At 38.9% G+C, this 24,035-nt stretch overlaps 1 protein-coding gene and 1 pseudogene across 1 annotated transcript; both read left to right on the forward strand.

The window, feature by feature from the left end:
• Positions 1–474: 474 nt before the first annotated feature.
• LOC115741893 (aluminum-activated malate transporter 8-like) lies at positions 475–3,666 on the forward strand. Its single transcript, XM_030675908.2, has 6 exons — positions 475–937; positions 1,204–1,344; positions 1,719–1,991; positions 2,107–2,228; positions 2,434–2,577; positions 2,891–3,666. Exons 1-6 carry the CDS (start codon positions 892–894, stop codon positions 3,395–3,397), a joined length of 1,233 nt encoding a protein of 410 aa, XP_030531768.1. The 5' UTR covers positions 475–891; the 3' UTR covers positions 3,398–3,666.
• A 14,751-nt stretch (positions 3,667–18,417) lies between these two features.
• Positions 18,418–20,961, forward strand: LOC115741867 (annotated as a pseudogene).
• Positions 20,962–24,035: the final 3,074 nt, after the last annotated feature.

Consider the following 24,035-nt stretch of genomic DNA (forward strand, 5'->3'; position numbering starts at 1 on the left):
TCCCCTTTTTTTTTTTTTTTTTTAACTTTTATCGGATTCCACACGCTTTCAAGGCAACAAAAACCTTGGTGCCTCTCATCCAAACACTTCTATATGGCTCCTCCCGCTTCGCATGCCGTGTGTGCATTTCCAAATTGCATTTTGTATTTCAAATCTAGGGTTTCAATTTACGCGTGGGAATAGTACTTAACGCATGCTCTATGCACCCAACACCCCACATACATTATGAAAATATAAATTTTTTTTGGTCATTTTTTTTTGTTAATTTGTACCTTTTGTGGGGAAGGCAAAAGGACGTTTAGAGGGTACAAACAAGCACGAAACTTCTGGACTGAAGGGCCAGGATGCATAAATAAGAGGGTTTGTACATGATAGTGCGCCAGCTGATTTATCTCTTTTGATTACTAAAATTTTGGTGGGCTATTCGTTTGGGCCTAATAAAAATATTAGGTCGTATCTAGGTAAAAGCCTAGTCGGCCGAGTTGAAACGCCTTTGTCCAAGCAAAATATTCTGGAGACGATGCTGCCAAACTATGCCTCCTTATAAATCCATCGCCTCAAGACCCCATTTTCCTCCACACATCTCTCTCTCTCTCGCTCGTGCGTGAGAAGCAAATTGAGTTCATTTTCCTCGAGCCCTTATCAGCGATGGACATTGACGCCGTGGCTCAGGAGAGACGACCGAGGCTGCTAGCTCGAGGGTTGGGTTGGGTCCAGACACACCTCGTGAAGTCCAAGGACAAGGCGGTCGACCTCTGGAGGAGCATCAAGAAGCTCGGACAAGACGACCCGAGAAGAGTGATCCACTCGCTCAAAGTAGGGTTGGCTCTCACGCTTGTCTCCCTCCTATACTAGGTGAGGCCCTTCTACGACAGCTACGGGATTTCAGGAATGTGGGCTGTGCTCACGGTCGCCGTCGTCTTCGAATTCACCGTTGGTAAGTCTCGTCTCGTGTAAATCTTACACGTCTCGTCTAAAACAAAGGGTCCAAAAAAATGACTTCTCCATTACTAGTGAACAATAGCACCATTAGTTGAGCAACACGTGCACAAATATGTTAAAACTGCGACTAATGGATTTCTGGGGGCGTTGTGCGCAACTGACTATGTATAGACTTTGAATTATAGTGGATGTCACGTGTTTTTTTTTTTTTTTTTACATGATCCCAAATTGAAATTTACATTTTTGTTTTTTTTGGGGCAGGTGCCACCCTAAGCAAAGGTCTGAATAGAGGTTTTGCAACATTCTCCGCTGGTGCTTTAGGTGTTGGCGCACAGCATCTAGCATGTCTTTTTGGAGAGGAAGGAGAGCCCGTTGTCCTGGGGTTCCTCGTTTTCTTACTAGGTATGCATAATATTCCTATGGGAAATCTTAGCGATATCTTAGACTCTTTTTACTGAATTTCTTTTATAATGATGTGGCGAATTGGATGTTGAAGCAAATGAGACTAGAACAAATTAATGGATTCATTTTCGAACGCGTTAGCTAATTCGATATTGTCCAATCACTTTGACATTAAATTGAGTATATAAACTTACAGCATATAGGGTTTCTCTGATTTTGTCTCCAATGTGGCATAATAATTTCCTCATCCACGTTACAGCTAGATTTAAGTTGTAACTGAGTAAAGCCAGAGCATATTATTACCTAGCTAGAGGTTGGAATTGAGATTGCTAGTCTTGAAGTCTCACATTGGTCAAGTTAATCGACAATTTCAGCTGGAACAGCTACGTTTACCAGATTCTTTCCCCAGATAAAGGCAAGATACGACTACGGTGTCCTGATATTCATCCTCACGTTCAGTATGGTGTCCATCTCGGGCTATCGAGTCGAGAAGCTGCTCGAGCTAGCTCAAGAGAGGCTCTCGACGATAGTAATAGGAGGAGCGACCTGCATAATCGTGTCCATTTTCATTTGCCCGGTCTGGGCCGGCGAAGATCTTCACAAGCTCATCATCCTGCACCTGGAAAAGCTTGCCCTTTTCCTCGAAGGTCATTAAAAAAATTTAGATACTATCGTGAAAGATCGACCGTATACATCAAACATAACAGTGAATTCAACAAATATATTGAGATTGAGAGTGAAATACTTGAAACTTTCTGGCAGGATTTGGAAGTGAATATTTCCAATCGGTGAATGAAGATGAAGCTGTGATCTCCACAGGTGAGGAGACATTCCTTCTGGGGTATAAGAGCATTCTTACATCCAAGAACATGGAAGAATCATTGGTGAGATTCTCTCTGTCTCTCTCAACTTTACCTTTGAGTTCGTTAGTGCCATGAAAATCAGCACACTGCGTCAACATGTACCTTTTGGGATTAAAAAACTGTTTTGTCTTTTTTTTACCTGATACGATGAATCGAGATGTGGTTGCTTCTTTCCTACTATTTTCTGTTTGTTTATTAGAAGGACAATGTTTATGTGAATTCGCAGGCGAACTTCGCAAGATGGGAGCCAGGACACGGGCACTTCCGGTTCTGCCACCCGTGGAAGCAGTACTTGAAGATCGGAGCACTCGCCCGTCGATGCGCTTACCAAATCGAAGCTCTCAATGGCCACCTCAACTCTGACCTCCAAGTAACAACGCTTATTATGCTTGATAATAGTGTTCATTTGCATGCCAATGTCGCATGAGTCCTCATCATGATCGGTCTTGCCGCCATGCGTGGAAAATTCAACAAGGACGCTCACGCGTAAGGCGGAATGAAAAATTAATTTCGACTTGCTGCATTTGCTCCAAAAGAGAACGATATTTCGAGAAGATTACTTAGATTTCCAAACAATGGAAGATTTCCTAATATAAAATATGTCCTAAGAAGATTTTGTTCCTATCGACGCATTTAGTTAGACTCCATTAAACTCATGCAATTTCTTTTTTTCCAATCAACAGGCGCCGCCGTCATTTAAGAAGAGAATTCAGGAACCATGCATGAAGATTACTTCGGAATCGAGCAAGGCGTTGGGGATGCTCGTCTCGGCCATTAAACTCACCACAGACCCGTCCCTGGCAAGCCTCTACCTGCACAACTCCGAAGTCGCAGTCGACAACCTCAAGATTCTGCTCAAAACCACGCCATTGGAGGACACGGAACTGCTTTCGATTGTCCCAGCCGCTACCGTTGCTTCCGTATTGATTCAGGTGGTGAGGTGCGTTGAAGAAATCTACGAAGCCGTCAACGAGCTTGCCCACTTGGCAAAATTCAAGAGCCCGCCGAAACTGAAGGTGCCGCTGGAGAAACCGCAAGCGCAATTGCTGCTACATCGAGGGGTCGCGAAACCGGTTGTCGATGTTGCTGGAGACAACGGCGATGTAGTAGTCACGGTGCTTGATGACAAAACTCCAGAGGATGAAAATGATTCTCGAGAACATAATCCTGACCAATCCGTGAAACTGTAAATATTGGTTGTCGCTAGTTGTGACCTGTGCTTCGATTAATTAAGTTTATGTAATAATCGTGCCGTCCAAGAATGAACTCCAAAATCTCGGCCTGAAGAGGCGAGATGACAACTTCCATTTTACTGCATTTTCATTTTCTACTAGTTGGTGTAACTTGCATGAGGGTTTCACATATCATGTGGATCTCAGCCCATGCAAAAATAATCAATAGTATTGGCCAATTCATCAAAGTACTTTGGCAAAAAATAAATCTTGAAATGACATCGATATCAGATTCATTTCATTTGTTAAATGAAAAGAAAACAACCGCTACTTTAAATTTTTCCTGAATTTTTCATTTTTTATTTTTTTTTTCGTTGAGCTTACTAAAGGCCACGAGCCCTCACCATATCAGATGAGCACCGCCTCGCTAAAGGCCTCGAGGGCCGACCTCACGGCCTCTAGTAAGGGCCCAACCCCTATGGCTTGGAACAAGGTCGCCCTCACTAGTTTTGGTGAGGGCTCGACCCCCATGGGCCAGCGATGGCCACCCTCGCCCGATTTGGCGACAACTCGACCAGTTGAGACCATGACCATCACTAGTGACTAGTAAGGGCTTGCAGGACTAGCAACCCTCGCTAGCCACAATTGAAAAAAGAAAATAATTAAAAATAAAAAAAAAATCATAAAAAAATTTATTCACATTAGCATCAATTGTGCTATGTAGAACGGTCAACGACCATGTTAAATTGGCCGGATGAATTGTGTTGGCTAATCATCAAAAGGTTCGGATTCTATTAGTACGGTTGAAAGGTTTAGAAATGAATTAGCACAAATGCAACATATTTATGACTTTTTTGATACTTTTCCCTCCTAAATCAAATTCTTCTCTCTTTCTCTCTTCCTCCCCTCTATCTCCACCGCCACCGCCGGCAACAATCAGTCACCATTACTTGGAGGTTGCTAGGCCTCAAGATGATCTCCGATCTGAGCCGCCTAAGGTTGACGACCTCCAACCTAAGGTCGTGCGACCTTAGTTGCAAGGGGAAAAAAACAAAGGGCCATGACACTTACTAATTTAGAAGATTCCAATCCGAAAAAAAAAAAAAAATTAGGATAGTTCCAATAAGAAGAAGCATCATATACAAACGATATATTATGTATATGTTGGGTGGTCTTGAGCTTCTTTCATTCCAAAAGCTAGTTCAAAGGATGAGGCTTTCCTTCGCACTTATAAAGTGATCACCAATCCTTTCCATAACCGATGTGAGATAATCCAAACAATCTCCCCCTCACACATCGGGCCATGGGTCGGAGCCGCAACAATCCTTATCTCTCCTATGTGACTATTGAGTCTAAACTTGTTGGTAACCTGGGCTCTAACATCGGTGTTGGGTGGTTTTGGGCATCTTTCATCCTAAGAGCTAGCCCAAAGGATATGGATTTCCCTTGCACTAATAAACCGACTACCAGCCCCTTCCACAACCGATATGTAATAATCCCTCAACAGTATCACACAGAGAACATATTTAGGATTCTAAAGCTAAAGCTCACCACCGCAAAGTAGTAGATTTGCTTCTATACATTAGCAATATAGCTTTTGCATAAGATCACTCGCTCTCTCTCTCTCTCCAAATGCATTTCTAATCATAAAAATTAATTGTTTTTAGACAAAATATAACTTTTTATTGAGTCCAAATTTTAATAAATGCATTTTCTAATTCATTAAGATCAAAAGTATGATCTGGAGCCTAATCATTGTATCTCGATTTGAATCCCACAACTCTATCGTCAGCCTCAAAACTTGGCATCAAATTAATGGATCCCTATTAAGTATAAGGTAAAATTCTCTATAGCAATTGATATAATAAAAGCATAGCAGCGCCCAGTCCAAAACAAAATTGAGTTTGACATACAAGTTTTGACTCTCGAGGTTTTTTTCTTCAGAAAGAGTCTTGACTACCTTCGAAATGTGTGCCATAACCATATAAATACGGAGACCCCTCTCAACATGTTGATAGTTTGTTTGTGAAACAAATAAAGGTGTGACTTGTCTCACATCAAAAAGATGTGTGTGTGGACCAATATATAAGTGGAAGTCTTCTATCCTTACGATTGAAAACCACGGGCTAAGTGAACTATATCCTTCAGTACCCACTCTTCAAATCTCTCCTTCAAGAAAATGCTTGGTGCGGGGCGCAATTATTAGGCGCACTTATCGATGATCATTTCTATAAAAAAAAAATTGAATTTACAATGACAAGTTATGTCCTTTGGTAATAGTATGTCCGTTCACGAAAGGGTTTCATCATAATAAATTCAATGTTACTGTTTCAATATGTTACACTTTTCAGTTTTCTTTTTTTTTTCCTTAAAATACAACATCTATTCTCCTATTGTTTCCTTTTGAGATTTCTTGGAGAAACATCAGTATTGCTATTGGGTATTCTCATTTGAGACTTTATTATATATTGGAGGATTTTTATCAGTAACCTTTAACAAATTTGTTGGACAAATAATTCCTTCAATATAATTTATTCACGCCTCAAAATCTAATTCCATTCTTTCTAATTATTTCCTAACAGAACAAAGAACAAACGAAAAGGGCAACGAAAACCATCAACTTAAAGGCGGACGTGCAGTGGATTTGGAAATCATGCTGACGACATATCAAATGTATCGGGCATCATTTCCCATTAACTTTAGTTTATATTAATTGATTGTGCTAAAAGAATATTAGAATGAGATCGGTGTTCCAAAAAGGATGGCGGAGTTCAAAAGTAAAGAGGCTTAATCTATAGTTAAAGATCATTAGGTCATGCATGATATCGTCAGTCAAACAGACAACACCCGTCAACCGAGATGACCATTTCCTCATACAATTCGTTTCAACTTGTTGATATCAGCATGAAGAAAGCTGTGAATCACTTTTTTAAAGGTGATATAGATAGTCGATAGTTTAACCTTTTTTTTCCGTTGCTCAATTACATTCCTAAAGTTTTTATTTGTTCAATTTAGTCGTGAAATCTCAAAGGTCGAGTTAATTTGATCCCTCTGTTAAATGAAGCGACATGTCACATGTATATTTTCTCAACATGGACTAGTAACTCAGCGATAACTAGTCAAAATAAAATAATACGGACCATCGGATCGTGTTTTCCCAATTGCTCGTGCTCCCTCTCTGTCTCTTTGCTTCCCTAGCCTGTGTGAGATGCCCTCTTGCACCTCGGCCTCGATTGCCATCGGGATCTCACCAAGCTCAATGTCGGCTGGGAGACCTCGACATTTGCAAGGCGGCCTCTGAGCCTCCAAATTTGGAGGCCCCGTTGAACCTCAAAATTTGGAGGCTCGACCCGTTGAGAATAGAAGGCTTGCGCCATTGATGAGTAGCTCACCCCATGGCGACAAGGTGGAGCTCGACGAGTCGCACCAAGTGCATCATCGGGCTCCACCCAATGAGAGAGAGAGAGAGAGAGAGAGAGAGAGAGGAGAGAGAGAGGAGACGAGAGGGAAGAAAGAGGGAGAGATGGGAGAGCAGACCACAGAGGGGCTGGGGCCACATCGTCGGCATCAACTTGGTGGCAGCTCTCACGGTGGTCATCGTCCCTTGGGTGATCGAACTGGTGGCAAGCTTCTCTTTTTTTTTTTATATGGAGGCCCTATCCTAAATTGGCTACGCACGAGCCTACTTAATTTTTTTTCCTCCGGATGCATGTGAATTGGATAATTTGCGTGCCACCCTTATTTAGTCAAGCTTAAGGTTCAAATATCTGTGTTATTAGAAAATAAGAAAAGTTGAAGAGTTATGTAACGGTCTTGATAATCGCCCCATTAAATCATTGAGTAGTAAGATTTGCAGGGAAAAGCATTAAAAAAAAGTCTCAAATCTATCGCATTGGTACCAATTTAATTTTAAATCTTTCAATTTGACAAATTTAATCCTAAATATTTATATTTGTGCCAATTTAGTCAATTTGACCAATCTTGATAAAAAATGGCCGAAATTTAGTCAATTTCTATCTCACTATGATTCGTACTTCAAATCTCTGTTCTCAACCAACCGTGAGCGCACTGCAGGCAGCTTGACATTGCAAAAGTGGAAGTGGAAGACATTAGTCGCAATAGGCCGGGAGAATGAACATCCATGATTGCAAATCAAGATTTAAGATCGGCCTACATGTCTGGTGGTTGGCGTAAAGAGACAAGCTAGCTAGATCCTCGCCTAAGGTCATCAACAACCTCACATTCAACCACAAAGAGACAAGCAGCAGCCTCGTAAAAGGAAGAGAAAAGAACAGAGAAAATCAAAGGGAAACTTAGGTCATGGAAGTCTGAGTTGTCTCGCATGACATTTCATTAATAATTCAATGGTGTCTAAGGATATCAGTACCATTTGTTCGTTTTGTTTGACCTTAAACAAATATGTGCTTGCGAGGGTTCCTTATGTAGAATATCTTGCCACAACTTGGATCCGCATAAAATCTTTCCTTTTTGAACTTTTGTCCCCCTAGTTTAGTTCAATACCCATCAAATAACTACAATGCATAAAACAACATATGGAACATTATTGTCGATGTAATAGTTCTAGCCTTCTTTCGTGTTTAAGAGTGTGAGGAGGGGGACCGACGATATTTTTATTTATTTATTTTGTGTAAATGTGTGAGTATTATTAATTAGATGAGGTACAAAAGTTCAGGGGAATCCCTTAGCATTACAAAGAGGCTAATCATGCGAGAATATGGAGGGAGGAGGCCTCCATATAGTAGCCGGTAGAACATTTGTTTGAGTTGAAATATACATGTGAGTTCTGTTAGAGAAGCCCACATTGAAGAATTGATGTGGTCTTGAGCAATTACTACATCATAGTTGGCCAATAATTCATGAGTTTAAGATTTTGAGTGAATGTTTGTTCAATTGAATATGTTGACTGGCTCGAACTTGGGCTCCCTTTTGACAATCTCCCCGTGCGAAGGTGTCGGACTTCAATTTCGCGCTCCCAACAAATAGTATCAAAGCTTTGTTTGGCAAATATCTCAAAGAAAGAATCTAGTGACCAATAAAGTTTCCGGGCGGTAGTGTTGTGGATGATTTGACTTGAGATAAGTTGATGCAGAAGGATACCTAGATTAAGGGGGACCTTGAGTCGGTTAATATGTCATAGTTAGCCTTTAACTCATTTACTTAAGTTTTTGAGTAAAGGTGGGGGTGAAGGTATTGGATTTTTGCTGCACCCTCCCAATAAGTTGGGACCAATGCTGATTGCTGACGGTAAAGAAAAGGATAAATAATGTACTTAAAATGATAAATCAAAACCCTCAAGGGATTGACTAAGTAATTAAGCATTTGGATTGAATGAAACAGAGATTGTCGTGTTTAAATTACAGATTATTCCACTGTATATAACCCAAGTCACCACCGTCACTTTGTGGGTGGAGTTTTAGCCAATTCAACTGAATTGGGGGAATTTCCGAGTGGACTAGTGAAGGAAGGTCACTAAAAAAAAATTGTTGCTAAAAGTTCAAATTTGGGGACAAATGATAATCATTCTATTTCTCTGTTTCTATTCCAAACCTGTTTCTGAAACATGTTTGGAGCAGAAATTCGTTTGGTAATACAATTCTATTTTTCTGTTTCTGAAATAAATTTTTGTTCCAGAAATAGATTTGAATAAGAAATGAGAATCTCAAAATTGTAGCTTCACTATTCCAGAAACATAAATGGGAAATAACCTACCAAAGCCCTTCATTTTTTTCTCAAGTTCTTGTCGCATTCTCTCTGTCGCCCTTCCTTTATTGGTAGGCGCCCACCGCTGCCAACCACTGACCTCCGCCGGCGCCCCCACCATAGTAACCATCGCCAATCGCCGCGGCAACCAACGCCGACCGACGTCACCGTAAGCACCATCGTCACCACCATCATCAATCGCCACCACCCACAACCATGACCACCGCTAACCCCGCCGCCGCAAACCACCACCCACCACCATGACCACCACTAACCCCACTGCCGCAAACCACCACCCATCACGGACCTCCGTCGCCCCCTGCTAGCCTACACCGCTCACCGCCCCTACCTCCAATCACCGCCCTCCGCTGCCCATAGCTGTGACCACCGCCGGCTGTTGCCAACCTCTACGTCATTGACCACCACCCCCAGCCGCCACCGATTGCCCGTAGCCACCAATCGCCAACCATCGCCCACCGCAACTAACCGACCATTGCCCCTCGCCACCCTTTATCGACCATTGCAACCGTCGCCGGCCGCCACAACCACCGCCACCTTTGGAGTAAAAAATAAATAAATAATTTTTATTTTTAAACAGTAAACAAAATTTTCTAATAGTAAAATTTATTTTTTAAAGAAATTTAAAAAATAAAGTAGAAAATTTTGTGTTAATAATATTCTAGAAGTAGAAATTTTCAACAGTTATCAAACAAATTTGTATTTCAAAAACAAAAATTTTATATCATTACTAAACACGTTTTTTTCTCAAAAACTCATCTAGACCTAGAAATAGAAAAATTTATTTCCGGTTATAAATTAATTCCATAAATAGAATAGTTATCATGCACGCCATAAAAGTTTTGGTGGTTAAACGGAGCTATCAAGAGAGGAGAATCGACATTCTTACTTTATCCTTTCAGGTTTCTTATTGATTCATATTATTTTATGTCCTCAAAATATTATATGTACTTATATTATGACTCTATAAATAGTGCCCTTTTATGTCTATTATCTTCTTTTACCACGATTGATTTGGATCCACTTAAAATAAAACCCACGTAAACTCTAGCTGAGAATTTGATTGATGTTGATATTGATTCTGTTACAGTTATTATGCATATTATATCTTATAAAAGTTCATGTCTACACCAATACTTAGAATACAAATATAATCTTAGACTCGTGCAACATACGGGTATCTTCCTAGTAGATATGTATAATGAAAAAAAGAGGTTATTGACATTAAACAACAACCACATCTAAGAAATCATGTGGTATAAGCGTGTACTAACACTTGTATTACTAAAAAAAACATATTTTCGCTTTCTTCCTTCCAATAAAGCATGACCCAGGTGTGCTTTTAACGCTACATGTAGTAAGGAAGTGAAAAAGAAAATGACGGTAAAAAATAATTATTATACACGTAGTTTACGAGGGACTGTAATTGCAATACTCCAAGTACTGCATCAGTATGGGAGAGGGTCTCTGATGTTATTCAACAGTAAAGACCCGTTCGCAATTTGTTAGTGACTTGCTACTTCCTTTCAAGGTTTTGGCAAACACGGATCGAGTTGTTTCACTACACATGGTATCAAAATAACACTCCCTCTAATAAATGGGTGGTTCGAGGACGGATGAGGTCCTTAGCATGATCGCTTCTTCACGTGGTAGAAGTGTTAGGATATACACGTGTGAGTTGCGTTAGAGAAATCCCACATTGGATAATTGATGTGGTGTGGAGCAGTTAATATACCATAGTTGGCCATAACTCATTGGCTTAAGCTTTTGAGTGAAGGTGGGTCTAACTAGATATGTTAATAGGCTCGCACTTGGGCTCCCTCTTGGCGATCTACCTGGTGAAGTTATCGGATATGCTGGTGGGCGTTGTGGTGTAGCAATGTGGGCCCGATAGGCATCGATGGAAATTCAAGTTGAAATATGTTAGTGCAGAAGGATACTTGAATTAAGGGGACATACATAACACCGGAGCTCACATGTGAGGGGAAGATTGTTAGGATCCATATGTGAGTTATGTTAGAGAAGTCTCACATTAGATAATAGATTTTGAGTGAAGTTGGTCCAACTAGATATGTTAACGGACTTGACCTTAGGCTCTCTTTTGGGGATCTCTCCGGTGAAGGTGTTGGACTTTGCCATGCACTCCCAACAAGAAGTGGGACCTGTGTCGGGTCGCACCAGCTTTCGATCGAGCCCCACCATCCCTTGCTAGATTACAAGATAAACTGATGGATAGTGTAAAAGGCTACAAGTCTTCTTTCTATTGACCAATCTCTGTCTTTTTTCTTTCTCTTCTTCCTCCTCACCTTCGTCTTCGACAGTCGTTTTCAGTTGTTGCAACCTTTGCGAAGTTCCTGCCATAGTTCTTGCCCTCCAAAATTTGATCTCCATTGGCTTTTGTCTCGGTTTTCAACGGATGGCCTCCATCACCCCTCTAGTCCAACTCTCTCTGGGGCCGTAAAACTTCGCTTTTGCCAACAGCTCCCCAGAGAAAAAGTATTTGCCCTCATTTTAAAAACATAAGTGGAAGTTGAATATAATGACCATTGAAATAAAAGTTACGCAATAAATTTTCGAAAGGAACAATGGGGAAAAGTAAATGTTAGAATGTAAGGTAACATTTATAAAAAAACTCTCATGCTGTGTCTAGTATGAAATAGGGGCGTGCAACTAGATCAAGTAGAACTGAGAACCGAACCGGACCACCCAAAAAGCCTGTCTGATTCTCGGTTCCTACGTGAAAAGCTCCGGTTCCCGATTCCAAATGAAGACCTACTCGGGAAACGGACTGCTTTTGAAATTGGTTCCAAGCTACAATAAAAAAACAATAATTTCTCTAAGTTGAGTCTAATTCTGCCTTGTCTCATTTGTTTCTTCTCCATTCTTTGTCACTCTCTCTTTATTCTTTGGAGCAATATTTTTATGGATGAATGGAAAATAGAGTTTAAATTTCATTTTGATGAATGAGGAACGGAATTTTATGATATATGTTTTATGTTATGTGTTTGAACTTTTTATTGTTTATAATCGTACGCGGTTACCTATTTGAACTTTTTATCGTTTATAGTTGTACGTGACCCTGTGTTGGCAGATAGAGATTTATGTTGATCATCTATTACTTTGAACCGTTTTGCTGCTCATATTATTTTGCTGTAAAAACAAAATAAAAAAGGAAAAAAATAGGTTCTCGGGTAGATCCTAAAAAAACAAGGTAAGTTGTAAATTCTAAAAATTGAGAACCGGTCATAACAGGATAGGTTCCACTTGGAACCTACCCACCCTTGAACCGATTATCTCTAGTATGAAATACAATGGAAGGAATGGAATGGGAAGATCCATTTCTCCTTCCTCACTGATCCTTCGCCTCTTCTTCTCTTTGTTTGGTTGTAAAAAAAAGGCATGGAGTCGAATGAGGAGTACAAGCTCTTTGTTTGGTTGTAAAAAAAAGCGTGGAAATAAAAATGGAATGAGCATTTTCTCCTTAGTTGTTCGTGATTTGATTACTCTCTCTCTCTCTCTCTAAATTGTTTTCCAGTAAATGAAGAAGCCGTCATGCTCTCCTATATGCACATATTATTATGTAAGAATACCAAATTCAGTTTAATTTCATTTCCTTTTCACTTTCCCTTTCCACGAATAGCTTTTTGTCATCACAAAAAATTGAAGCAAATTTAACAATACATGCAACAATATTTTGGACTAAGGATAACGATCCTTAGTTATTTTCGTGAGTTCTTTTATCTCCATATATGACATAATAATGAAGACGGTTTGACAAAATCCATCTATTAATATCTAAAATTCCTTTCATTAAATTCAAGTGAAACATCTATATCATCATTATTGTTCAAGGCTATGACAGTATAGTTGGAATTGGTAAGAAAAGCCCATGGAAGCATGAGTAGTAGTACAAGTTCTTAAAATAAATTAGATAAGGAGGTGAAAAGCAGTCATGCGTGAATTTGCACTGAAAAAGTTAATGTGAATACTAAATGATGCTTAGTTAATTGATGTTTAGAGTGTATTTTGGCCAAGTAACTAAAAAGAGTGTGTTTTAGCCAAAATAGGTATGGAAACTGCTTCACCCTTTTAGATGTTTCCTCTTAAATCAAGATTGGTTGCTTATGATATATCTTTTTTCGGTTACTATTCTTCATTTTTAATTGATTAACTTTTACATTGAATGAATCACATTGTAGTTTTTTCTTATGTTTCTCGATTATTAATTTTCGTTATAATATTTCAATAAGTTAAATCTTAGTGGTATTTTTTTGGTCAGAAATCTTAGTGGTTGAAATGTGTGCAAATTACTCCTCTTTTTTTATTATTTATAAAATTTACAAAATGTTTGCAAATTTATCAATAATTACAGAAGACAGGAGGAAGATAATAGGCATCTTTTAGGCACAATGCGGCAATGAGAAGTCTAATTAAGGAAATAGCTTTGTGAGAGATCTATTTTGGGAAACAAATAATCGAAGTACTTCGAAAAATCTTATTTGAACAAACCAAGAATGTAAGAGAATCCACTCTCAATGGTTAGGACACGAAGTGTCGGTAATGGGTTGTTGTGTTTTTGTTCTTATTGCGTTTCTTGTTCGGGAATGTAACGTAGTTGTGGCAATATGGATGGAGACAAACCATTGAACACTACACAAATTGAGCAGATATTGATAGGATCTTTAGATTCTCAGACATAATCTTTCGGGCATACTTCAATAACAATTATGCAATGCTATCGAGGACGAAAGAGACGCTCCATTTTTTTTTTTTTTTGTTTAGTCCCTAGTGACGAATTTTTCTAATAGTAGAATTTTATTTCCTACTTGTCTATTGTTTAGTGAGAGAGGACTTAATCATTAACTTATCTGAATATTTTTCTACCCACCTTAATCTACCGATTTATATGTGTGGAAGATTGATGGACCTACATCGAGCCCATACAAGAACACTGGGACTATTATTTAATTTGCATCATAAATCACTAGTCGTTTTCATTGTCATTCAAGAATAAAAGACATAAGTGACCTTTGTGATAATTTTTCATTGATCAAGCATAGTAGGGGCAAGCAAAATTCAGTCCACTCGACAACCGGTGAGTGAAATCCTAGAATTGGCGCAGTTGATTGTCATTTTAGGGAATTTGCAGCTCAGGATTTACAGGTCATTGTTTGAAACCTACTGACCGTGTGCAAACAACTCTATATCAACACCACCTGCAAAGGTCAAGGCCCGCACTTATCGGCTCATGGGGCTTTTAGGGTGTTTCATGAACCTTCAAATAATTAGGTCTCCACACCCGAACCACATGGGCGTGTGCGCAATGAAAGTTTGAATGCTTCATTGAATACAAAAACTATCAAGTACTAAGGGTGTGTTTGTTTTAGTAAAAAAAAAAAATTCTGCGAATTCATTTTCCGGACTTTCACACATTTGATTTACTAAAAATAATTGGTTAGCGAAAAACTATTTGCGGTCAACGAAAACCTTCACGATCAACATAAGGAAGATAAGTTCCCTAATCTGAAAAAGGGCAAATGTTTTTCTTGAGAATGATTTTCATAAAACGCATTGCCCTTTATAATGAACTTTACCGGCAACAAATATATCCTAAATTGCAGATAAGGCGAAAGAACACACGCTTGCGAAATCATTAGTCTTCTTAACGTCTTTTAGCATAGTCATGTTAATAATAATCGGGTTTAATGCAAGACCGGCCTGATACTGGTGGCCCAATCATCAGGCCTATATTTATCCGTAGGCCTAGTTGCTAATTCATGTACAGTGGAAAGATAGCTACTAAAAAGAGAAACAATTACCATCGAATTGCACCTTTTGTCTGTATAATATAAAGCACATTCAGTCTTAAGACTAGTTTTGGTGACAAAAAAGCACACATATTTTTCTTCATCTACATTTCAACTACTTTACTCGTATTTTTCGTGCGAAATCCTATGGATATGAGTAATCGTATATGCACAAACTTCGTCCAATGGATTGGCAATCTTCATAAGATTAGTTCCATAAAAAAAATTCACGCTATACCGTCTTTCGAACTGTTTTTATTCTAACAGTGAATAAATCCTCAAGATTGATTACGCTTTAACTTTCATTAATAGTATAGTTCAAGGACTAGTATTTTTATTTTTTATTTTTTGGTCGAACAAGGACTAGAAGTTGTTACTAAAATAAATACACCACCTATTTTGTTGGAAGACTTACCACAAAAAGTAGGTGTAAAACAATGTGTAATATGCTTGAATCGTGCAAATGTCAAACTTTAGAGATGAGAATCTTGTGTTTTTATGTCGAAGGGACAAAATTGCGAAAACCCGCCCAACCGGTAAACGGTTGAAGTATTTAGGATCCACACTTGCAAAATTTGGGTTTTTGGATTGTCGCCCAATCTGATACCCAGCTTGAATCCACTTACCCCTACTTGAACTGTCTAATTTTTAAGTGCACACAAGGATCGAAAAAATGGGTAAGGTTGGGCCGAATTCGCATAGCTAACAAAGTTGTAGTACCAAAGTCGTTGGATAATCCCTCTGTTGCTCTTCTCCATCACCAGTTCCACTGGGGAAGGAAGAATCTATGGGAGGCAGGCATGCCGCAAGTTGCCTTGAAAAGTGGCCTTTAATCTGGGCAAAAACAAAAAATGGGACAGATCGAAAATTACCATCCTGAGGTCAATTTTTGATCCCAATCCAGTTTTGCTCGAAAGGGGACACTCACATGTCTAGGCCAAGGGTCTTATTTCGGCATCATTTCACATCATATGTCCGGGAAGTTATATGGGTTAGTCCTAAAATACGAGGAAAGATGGAACAGAAATTATTGGGAACGTGGGAGAATATTTTGATTGAGTCAGATCCTACTCACTAGTGATTCCTCAGTTTGCTTGATCCCTTGTCCAGCTGGATCACAGTGTCAGATTTAACCAACCAAAAAAAGAAGAAGACGAAGAATAAAAATATAAAGGAAAAGAAGGAAAGAGAAAAGGAGAACAATAGGAATCAAAGGAATCACACTGGCTTTCAGACAAATGCTGAAAGCAGGATGGATTCTAGCGATCTCTAGGTTGGACTCATGTGCTTTTACTTGCACGATTTTCTATTTTTTTAGGAGATAATAGCATATATTTAAAGAACCATCTCATGGAGGCCAAATGAGGAAGACAAACAACTCTATGGAAGATGAGAAAGTTGAAAGAGCGCCCATGTTTCATCGGGAATTACCGATGAACGATCTTTCATCGATGCGTTGAATCTTCAGGTTTTTTAAGAGTGGTTTCAGATTGGCGGCCATGCGGACAGAAAACGAATTGGCGATATGATGTACTAAATTAAAATAAAACTAAAGATGGTAACTAGTAAAAAATACTAATAAAGAATTGGTAAATTGCAAGTAAATTCGATAAGTTGTTTTAATTGTCGATCTTTTTTTCTTCAGAATTCCTTCGGCCATATATAACCGGATACATAAAGAATAACCCTGAACAACATTACTAATTCTAATCATAACTGCTCCCGAAGTGTTCGGGTTAAGCTCAATAACTGTACTTCAACATCCCAAAGTGGTTGATCCTTGACTCTGTGCGTGCCTCGATAACTTCTTGGTGTTGGGCATTGAACGTTTCATCATTTGCCGATTCCGGATGCTTACCAAGTATCCTTTATCTGTCACCGCTGTCGTTTTGATACTCCAATTTGTGTTGGATTGGTGGGTCAGTCCACTAATGATATCTCATGGGCTCTACGGGTCTTTCATGACCTAGGCAGGCCCTTTTTGGTGTCAATAACCCTATAGTTCTAGGTGATGCTCATGAAAGATGTAAGACGCATTTATTTAATGGAAAATAAATCATTTAAAAAATATTTTCTTAAATTTTTTTTCTTTTGAAATAATTAATTGATAAAAAAATCGCTCCATTATCAACAACAATATATGTTTGAATATTTTCGTGAACATTAAAAATATTTTTCATTGTTTCGTTCTTATATGTGAACAAGCGACTGTCTTAAGAAAAATGATTTTTGAATTATTTATTTTTTGCGAAACAAATTTATTCCCGTTACCGATATTCGAATTGAATATAAGTCCAATATCTTAGGTTTAGTGTGATATAGTTTTCTTCTCTTTGTTTTTTTTTTAACCGTTCCGGTTTCGAAAAGCGGTGTTGCAATTTTTTGCAAGGTAATTGGAGAGCATATCATGACCTTAGCAGTGTTTTTGGAAGTTGCCGCACAAAACACGTATAGACAATTTTTTGTTAAAAATATTCATTTTCTTCCTTTTACCATGTCACCTAATCGTCATGTAGACAACAACCGGTGGTCGTAGGTGAGCTCTATTGGTTTATTTTCTAGTTTACCCTCAGGGACAAGTTATAGCTTCCAAGCAGTTTTAAAAGGATTGGTTGGGGATTCTTATCTTTAAAACTGTAAATGTGAACACAAATCAAATGCTATCCACTCAGGTCTAGAGGGCATCGATAAGTGGGCGCGGGCCGAACCGGACCCTTGGATGGGGCTCAATTAACGAAAATAAATATTACGTTCTCACAAGCATAGCTCGAGTCTAGGAAGGTCGGACATGACCTTAAAACTGAAGAAAAGGCCGTCGCGCACACTCATCAAATAGGACCTCAAGGCTTTGTGGCTAGGGCAAGCTTGGCGAGCCCGTGGATAGCCAGACTCATGACTAGGGCAAGCTCAATTGAAGTTTGCATTTGTTTTTTTGTTTTTTTGTTTTTAGGGGAATTCAGTGTGGACCTCACTGTTTCCTACTATATGATTGACTCAAACTAAGTGGTTGTTTGATATAGTTAAATAAAAGGTGTTTGCGGCTCTTATAAGTTGTCAGGCAAACACCCCATAGTTGGAGCAATAGTTTTTAGGAAGCGGTCTCGCCCGGCTTTTGTATCGGGTCAGTGATTCAGGGACAACTTTGGTTATGTACTGAGCAAATGCCGGTCCAAGACCTCCAATTAACATATAAAATTCTATCCCTGCCTATGAGCATATATCAGCAATCCACCAAAACAAATTATTTATGCTATATACGTCATTGTAGATATTCCCACTCCCGATCAATTCGACAAGAATGGAGCTGAGCATCCGCGATGATCGGTCTTGACGCAAGTTGAAAGAAAATAAATAGCCCAAAAAACAGAATTTTGTCTATTCGAAAAAAAAGAAATAATGTTCGATATCAACCGTTGCGATTGCCAAACCCTATATATATGTATCGTGCATCAGAAGCAAATTGAGTTCACACTCCTCGAGCCCCTATCGGCGATGGACATTGAGGCCGTAGCTCAGGAGAGACGACCGTGGCCACTAGCTTGAGGGTTGAGTTGGGTCCGGACATGCCTCGTGAAGTCTAAGGACAATGCAATCGACCTCGGGAGGAGCATCAAGAAACTCAGACAAGACGACCCGAGGAGAGTGATCCACTCCCTCAAGGTAGGGTTGGCTCTCACGCTTGTCTCCCTTCTATTCTACGTGCGGCCCTTCTACGACAACATCGGAATTTCAGCAATGTGGGCTGTGGTCACGGTCGTCGTCGTCTACGAATTCACTGTCGGTAAGCCTCGTGTAATCTAACATGTCTCGTCTAAAACAGCGAATAAAATATTTGATTTCTCCATTATTAGTGAACAATAACATTTGAACAAGCATGATTAGTTAGGTAACACATGCGCAAATATGTTAAAACTATAAGTAATGAATTTCTATGTGTGTTGTCCGCAATTGTTGGATTTTTTTTACACATGATCCCAAATTGAAATTACTTTTTTGTTTGGCAGGTGCCACCCTAAACAAAGGTCTCACTGGAGGCCTTGCAACATTATCAGCTGGTGCTTTGGGCGTTGGGACACATCATCTAGCATGTCTTTTTGGAGAGGAAGGAAAGCCCTTTGTCCTGGGCTTCCTCGTTTTCTTACTATGTACATACAATATGACTAAGAACAATCCTAGCGATATCTAAGACTCTTTCTACTATTTTCATTTACATCAATGTAGGGAAATAACGTCGGATGTTGAGGCAAATGAAACTAGAACAAATTAATGGACTCATTTTTTAACTAATACGACGTTGTCCTATCGCTTGAAAACTAAATTGAGTATATAGTCTTAGAGCATCTAGGGTTTCTACGATTTTGTCACTAATGCAGCATAATAATTCCCTCATCCACGTTAAGTTAGAATTAAGTGGTAACAGAACAAAACTGGAGCATGTCATTTTATAGCTAGAGAATGAAATTGAGATTGTTAGTCTTACGTTGATAAGGTTATCGATAATTTCAGCTGGGGGAGCTACATTTACCAGATTCTTTCCCCAAATAAACGTGAGATACGACTACGGTGTCGTGATATTCATCATCACATTCAGCATGGTGTCTATCTCGGGCTATCGAGTCGAGAAGCTGCTCGAGCTAGCTCAAGAGAGGCTCTCAACCATAGTAATGGGAGGAGCGACCTGCATAATCGTGTCCATTTTCCTTTGCCCGGTCTGGGCCAGTGAAGATCTTCACAAGCTCATCGTCATGCACCTGGAAAAGCTCGCCGTCTTCCTTGAAGGTCATTCGAAAACTTCAAATAATATCGTGAAGAGATCCACAGTATACATAAAAAATACAGTGAATGCAACAAAAATTGAGATTGAGAGTGAAATAATTGAAACTTTCTGGCAGGATTTGGCAGTGTATATTTCCAATCGGTGAATGAGGATATAGCTGTGATCTCCACAGGTGAGAAGACATTCCTTCTGGGGTATAAGAGCATTCTTACGTCCCAGAACATGGAAGAATCATTGGTGAGATTCTGTCTATCCCTCTCAACTTCACCTTTGAGTTCGTTAGTGCCATGCAACATCAGCACACTGCGTCAACATGTACCTTTTGGGACTAAAAAACTGTTCCTGTCTTTTTTTTTACCTGATACGATGAATCGAGATGTGGTTGCTTCTTTCCTACTAATTTCCGTTTGTTTATTAGAAGGACAATGGTTATGTGAATTCGCAGGCGAACTTTGCAAGATGGGAGCCGGGACACGGGCACTTCCGGTTCCACCACCCGTGGAAGCAGTACTTGAAGATCGGAGCACTCGCCCGTCGATGCGCTTACCAAATCGAAGCTCTCAATGACCACCTCAACTCTGACCTCCAAGTAGCAACGCTTATTATGAAAATTCAATTTCAACGTGCTTCATTCACTAAAAAAGAGAACGATAATTCGAGAAGATTACGTAGATATCCTAACAATAGAAGATTTCTTAATACAAAACATGTTCTCTTATGCAAGTTTTTCCCAATCAACAGGCGCCTTCGGCTTGTAAGAAGAGAATTCAGGAACCATGCATGAAGATAACTTCGGAATCGAGCAAGGTGTTGACGGTACTTGCCTCGGCCATTAAGCTCATGGCCGACCCTTCCCCGGCAAGCCTCCACTGCACAACTCTGGAGTCGCAGTTGACAACCTCAAGATTCTGCTTAAAACCACGTTGTTGGAGGACATGGAACTGCTTTCGATTGTCCCTGCTGCGACCGTTGTTTCCATATCGATTCAAGTGGTGGAATGCGTCGAACAAATCTACAGAGCTGTCGACGAGCTTTCCCACTTAGCGAAATTCAAGAGCGCGGCGAAATGGAAGGTGCCGCAGGAGAAACGGCAAGCGCGATTGCTGCTGCAACGAGGGGTCGTGAATCCTGTCGGCGATGTTGGTGGTGACAAGGGGGTTGTCGTAGTCACGACGCTTGATAATGAAATTCCAGAGAATGAGAAAAATTCTTGGGAACATAATTCTGACCAACCCGTGAAGTTGTATGTAAGCAAATGATATAAACTTGATGTGGAAATTCGATCATAGAAGGATCTTTCGATCTTCATGATTTTCACAAACAATAAGATGAAGATCGTACCTTTGTCCATAGCGATTCCTCAAGAACAATTGATGCAGAAGACAAAGACGATGAAAAATCTAATTTCTCTCTTAACCTTCTGTACTTTACGTTAACTATTTGATGGAGGATAGAAAACACAAACTGATGTCTATTTGTTAAACGTCGTTTTTCGATAAGGATAGAGAGAGGACCAGATTCAATTTAAATAAAGCTATCAATAAGCACCTCTTCAATAGACGCCATCCATCAAAGCATATGAAGAGCTGTGTTTATTCATTTATGCCTTTAATAACCAACACAATTAATTATAACATGAACTAATTATTAAATCATTATTATAAAATCACATGGGCCACATTTATTTTACATTCTCCCACTTGGCCAATATGAGTTTCCTTTCATGGTTTAATAAATACCTTAACATGCACAATAACATCATGTTAAAACTGTTCTTTAATTGGCTATCATATAAGAAACACAATAAAGTAAAGAAGACTAATGCGAGTCATAGCGGTTGTGTGTCATTAATTGACACAGTCCCTTCTATGTACTACAACTATAGCTCTCCACTCATCATGATTCATAAATAAGAAATATATCGATAGTCCAACTATAGTGTCTCTGTTAGAGAGTATCTCGTCAAACATTCATATACTTCCATCATGTATACTAAGTAGAATATAGGATAAATCAGAAATACACATAAATGAGCTTAGAGTGTCAAACACATAAAATAAATAGAGTCATAATACAATATTGTTAGTGACGTCCAATAATGCACATCTTTTCAACATGTTCATTAAATAATTTGGGTGTCGATCCTTTTGTTAATGGATCTGCAATCATAAGATTGGTGCTAATATGCTCAATTGACACTATTTGTTTCTGAACTTTTTCTTTGACAGACAAGTATTTGACTTCCATATACTTAGCACCCTTAGAATACTTGTCATTCTTAGTGAAGAAAACTATTGCTGAATTATCATAGTAAATTTTTAGCGACCTAGCAATACTGTCGATAATCACAAGCCCCAAAATAAAGTTTCGCAGCGATAATCCATGAACAGTGGCCTCAAAGCATGCCACGAACTCAGCCTCCATAGTGGATGCAGCAATAACCGATCGTTTCGCACTTTTCCATAAAATTGCACCTCCAGCCAAAATGAACAAATAACTAAACGTTGATTTCCTTGTATCAGCGCATCCGGCTAAATCTGAATCTGAATATCCAATCACCTCAAGATGATTGGATTTTTTATAAGTGAGCATGTAATCCTTCGTTCCTTACAAGTATCTGAGAACTTTCTTTGCAGCTTTCTAGTGATCCAATCCTGGATTACTTTGAAACTTGCCCAACATTTCGACAGTAAAACCGATATATGGTCTTGGTGCAAGTCCGAGCATACATTAAACTCCTAACAACATATGCATAAGGAATACTTTTTATTTCCTCTCATTCCAATTCGGTTCTCGGATATTGCATAAGGCTAAATTTGTCCCCTTTACGAATTGGAACTATTCCCGCTGAACATTTGTTCATATTGAATCTCTCTAGAATTTTATTAATATAGGTCTTTTGAGACAACCCTAACAACCCTTGTGATCTATTATGGAATATTTCTATTCCTATCATGAAAACACAAACTGATGTCTATTTGTTAAACGTCGTTTTTCGATAAGGATAGAGAGAGGACCCGATTCAATTTAAATAAAGCTATCAATAAGCACCTCTTCAATAGACGCCATCCATTAAAGCATATGAGGAGCTGTGTTTATTCATTTATGCCTTTAATAACCAACACAATTAATTATAACATGAACTAATTATTAAATCATTATTATAAAATCACATGGGCCACATTTATTTTACATTCTCCCACTTGGCCAATATGAATTTCCTTTCATGGTTTAATAAATACCTTAACATGCACAATAACATCATGTTAAAACTGTTCTTTAATTGGCTATCATATAAGAAACACAATAAAGTAAAGAAGACTAATGCGAGTCATAGCGGTTGTGTGTCATTAATTGACATAGTCCCTTCTATGTACTACAACTATAGCTCTCCACTCATCATGATTCATAAATAAGAAATATATCGATAGTCCAACTATAGTGTCTCCGTTAGAGACTATCTCGTCAAACATTCATATACTTCCATCATGTATTCTAAGTAGAATATAGGATAAATCAGAAATACACATAAATGAGCTTAGAGTGTCAAACACATAAAATAAATAGAGTCATAATACAATATTATTAGTGACGTCCAATAATGCACATCTTTTCAACATGTTCATTAAATAATTTGGGTGTCGATCCTTTTGTTAATGGATCTGCAATCATAAGATTGATGCTAATATGCTCAATTGACACTATTTGTTTCTGAACTTTTTCTTTGACAGACAAGTATTTGACTTCCATATACTTAGCACCCTTAGAATACTTGTCATTCTTAGAGAAGAAAACTGTTGCTAAATTATCATAGTAAATTTTCAGCGGCCTAGCAATATCGTCGATAATCACAAGCCCCAAAATAAAGTTTCGCAGCTATAATCCATGAACAGTGGCCTCAAAGCATGTCACGAACTCAGCCTCCATAGTGGATGCAGCAATAATCGACTGTTTCGCACTTTTCCATAAAATTGCACCTCCAACCAAAATGAACAAATAACTAAACGTTGATTTCCTTGTATCGGCGCATCCGGCTAAATTTGAATCTGAATATCCAATCACCTCAAGATGATTGGATCTTTTATAAGTGAGCATGTAATCCTTCGTTCCTTACAAGTATCCGAGAACTTTCTTTGCAGCTTTCTAGTGATCCAATCCTAGATTACTTTGATACACCTTCCCAGCATTTCGACAAGAAACCGATATATGGTCTTGGTGCAAGTCCGAGCATACATTAAACTCCTAACAACAGATGCATAAGGAATACTTTTTATTTCCTCTCATTCCAATTCGGTTCTCGGATATTGCATAAGGCTAAATTTGTCCCCTTTCT

This window comes from Rhodamnia argentea, chromosome 7 (assembly GCF_020921035.1).
Source record: "Rhodamnia argentea isolate NSW1041297 chromosome 7, ASM2092103v1, whole genome shotgun sequence".
Classification (NCBI taxonomy): Eukaryota; Viridiplantae; Streptophyta; class Magnoliopsida; order Myrtales; family Myrtaceae; genus Rhodamnia; species Rhodamnia argentea.

What these genes read in the sequence shown, in the direction of transcription:
- LOC115741893 (XM_030675908.2), top strand. Translation starts at nt 892, where the DNA reads ATGTGGGCTGTGCTCACGGTCGCCGTCGTCTTCGAATTCACCGTTG. An exon ending in CGTCTTCGAATTCACCGTTG is followed by an intron (nt 938 to 1,203) that starts GTAAGTCTCGTC and finishes TTTTTGGGGCAG; the next exon opens with GTGCCACCCTAAGCAAAGGT. An exon ending in AGAACATGGAAGAATCATTG is followed by an intron (nt 2,229 to 2,433) that starts GTGAGATTCTCT and finishes GTGAATTCGCAG; the next exon opens with GCGAACTTCGCAAGATGGGA.